This window comes from Rhipicephalus sanguineus, unplaced genomic scaffold, assembly GCF_013339695.2.
Source record: "Rhipicephalus sanguineus isolate Rsan-2018 unplaced genomic scaffold, BIME_Rsan_1.4 Seq850, whole genome shotgun sequence".
Classification (NCBI taxonomy): domain Eukaryota; kingdom Metazoa; phylum Arthropoda; class Arachnida; order Ixodida; family Ixodidae; genus Rhipicephalus; species Rhipicephalus sanguineus.
The window spans coordinates 3262-6079 of record NW_023616129.1 but is presented as its reverse complement, the minus strand read 5'-3'; the positions used below and the strand labels follow the sequence as shown (position 1 = coordinate 6079).

Here is a 2818-nt window from a genome sequence, read left to right as displayed (position 1 = left end):
TATTGAACGACGCTGCGAATGTTGTGGCCTTTCGAGAACACCTTAGAGCGCTCTAGTTTCGGACTCTCGTAAATTGCAACGACGCTAAAGATAGAGAAATGCGTTAATGAAATGCTGGAGACGGTAGCCTGGCTATTCGTCTGGTTATGATACGCACGCACGCACGCACGCACGCACGCACGCACGCACGCACGCACGCACGCACACACACACACACACACACACACACACACACACACACACACACACACACACACACACACACATATATATATATATATATATATATATATATATATATATATATATATATATATATATATATATATAGACCAGGACGAATTTTTCGGCAACTAAGAGGCTTTATTTCTGAGAAGTCCGTATGGATTTCCTTGTGGCTTCGTGCTACAAATGGGTGGTTGTCTATTTTCCCTTTCTTAACCCCTTCCGCAAAGACACCTAATGGAACACTTGGTCAATATCGTTTATAGCGCTGTTTAATAAGAAAACTACGAGAATTTTTCAGCTGCCATGGTTCAAAGAGTGTTACGGACTCCTACGGCGCGATGACCCAGTTTTCTTGTAATTCTATTGCACCAATAAAGCATAAAGCAGCTGTAGAGAGCCAGTTCTGATGCCGCCAGCTGCATCTAATACGACCCACTTTTAATAACGAACCAAGATAGAAAGAAATAAACTGTGTCAGTACATTGCGGGAAACTTCCTCCTTTCAGGACTAGGCTACTGCTGCACGAAGTCATAAAAAGCGTCACTCCCATGAAGGTACCACGACTTAAATATTGTAGCGCGACTTCATATATCTACGTGTAACTTCCAAACAGTTAGTGTTTTAAGCCTTTTCCCCAGTGAAATCAGCGTTTGCTAATGTTTAACTCTTAAGACAGAAACGTATACAGGTCTTGCGGCTAGACAATGCTCAAGTTCAGGTATGTACAAATGCTAGCCATGTCGTTCTGAACCGTGCTTTGATAATCTGTTCGGCACGAATATCTCTAAATGCATAACGAGAACGCACGCCTCTTGTATTGCAGAGGGAAAAAAGCCACGATGTCCAGTGACAAGAATGGGAACATTCTGGATGCCGTTGCATCCCCTGAAGATTTGCGAGAGGTTGCGCAGCAGGAGCTGGGTGAAACGGCTGCAGTAAAGGAGCAGGCTTTGATCCAGCTGAGAGAGCTAATCCTAGGTAGGTTAAACTGCATCGAAAGGAGTACTTTGTAATAGCTTATTCGAATATTCACCACTGTCTTTTTTATCACGATTCATCGATTGCGTTTCTTGGTCACTAGGTGTACCGGTAAATTTCATCGATAAAACGTGCTCAAGATATGTCTAAAACGCGGTAAACATTTCGGCTTTTACCAGTACCATTCAAATTGTACCAGTAAAACTGCAAAGAAAGTGTTCATATCTATGTTATTTAGATGAAGAAACTAAAATTGTCGCTGCGAACAGTATTCGGCGATCTCAATAGCAGTACTGACCAAAAAGTGATCAAGACATCTTCTCGTACTGGAAGTGAAAACAAATCCCTTTCAGGTGACTCTTCTGATCTTTCGTTTTTTGACACGTCCACAACAACCAGGTGAACCCTTACTCGACTGTCCTACGGATGAATCCTTTCTCCTCAAGTTTCTACGAGCTAGAAAGTACGACGTGCAGAGCACCTTCAAGAATGTTAAGAAGTACTTCAAGGTTCGAAGGGACTACCCGGAGATGTTCGAAGAACTGAAGCCTTCCAACGTGCCTTTCGACGATGCCTGCCGTAAGCACCGACTTGTCACGGTGTCCCGGAAGACAGACCCTAAGGGGAGAGCTGTGGTAAAGTTCAGAACAGGTGAGGTCGATGAATCTCAAACGTCGTTCTTCAATTTAAAATTATCTTGTTTGCCGGCGCACCAGCCTCTGAATATGTCGTTTTGCCCTGCCATATCCTGTTCTTTCTTGTCTTGTCTCGTGTTGGCTTGTTCGTCTTTCTGTCAGTCCGTATGGCGTTGCCCACCCTACTCTGCCGGTCCTTCGTAGCTTATCAACAAAGTGTATTGTTCCTTGAGAAACGCCGCAGACAGACGGGACACAGTTTAAGTATGGATAAGGTGTAAAATAGATTACTATTCTTGTTGATAAACCTGCACTGTTCACTTTAATATTGTTACCGGTGCACTTTAATGGACTGAAGATGCTGATAACTATTTGGCGATTACCCTTTAGGGAGTTTCTGCTTTAAATGTTTTTCTTTCCATAGTTTTTTTTTTCGTGGTGCATTTCAAACAACAGAACTACAATTTCGGCATGGGGTGACTAACTGTAGCCACGTGCCATGATTGGTGACGTCAGAACCAGTGCGAATTACACGGTGCATTTGTACTTGTGGTCACGGCTGTCGCTCGAAGCGTTGCCCCGTCGTAAGGTAAGGCGCACGGCCTTCTCTTCGAGATCTTGAGAATTTCGCGCCACTTAGCCGTTTAAGAGCCTATAGACACAATTGCCCAACTATTGATTTGCGCGCATATGCGTCACAAGGTGCAAACCTGGTGAGGATCTCCTTGAGAAGCCTGGCCATTACGGGTTATGGTTACCTTTTCACCAATGGAAATACTAACACAGTCTGTCTAGGCCAGAGAAATGAAATAAAAAATTGTCACCTTATTTATTCCTCTTGACAAGGTCGTTGCCTTGCTTTAACGCCAGGACTGCACTGCCCTAAAGAAACAAAACAACCATATATAAAACATTTTACTCGGTCTCATAATATATAAGTGGACGACGCTATATTCAGATACGCAGAAAGTGCGAA

At 43.4% G+C, this 2818-nt stretch overlaps 1 protein-coding gene across 1 annotated transcript; it reads left to right on the top strand.

The window, feature by feature from the left end:
• Positions 1–794: 794 nt before the first annotated feature.
• Positions 795–1858, top strand: LOC119378505 (alpha-tocopherol transfer protein-like; the record flags this gene model as incomplete). Its single annotated transcript, XM_037647616.2, is given in 2 exon segments — positions 795–1207; positions 1607–1858. Coding segments are annotated over 2 exon segments (442 nt in total), but the record flags the coding sequence as incomplete, so codon positions are not given.
• Positions 1859–2818: the final 960 nt, after the last annotated feature.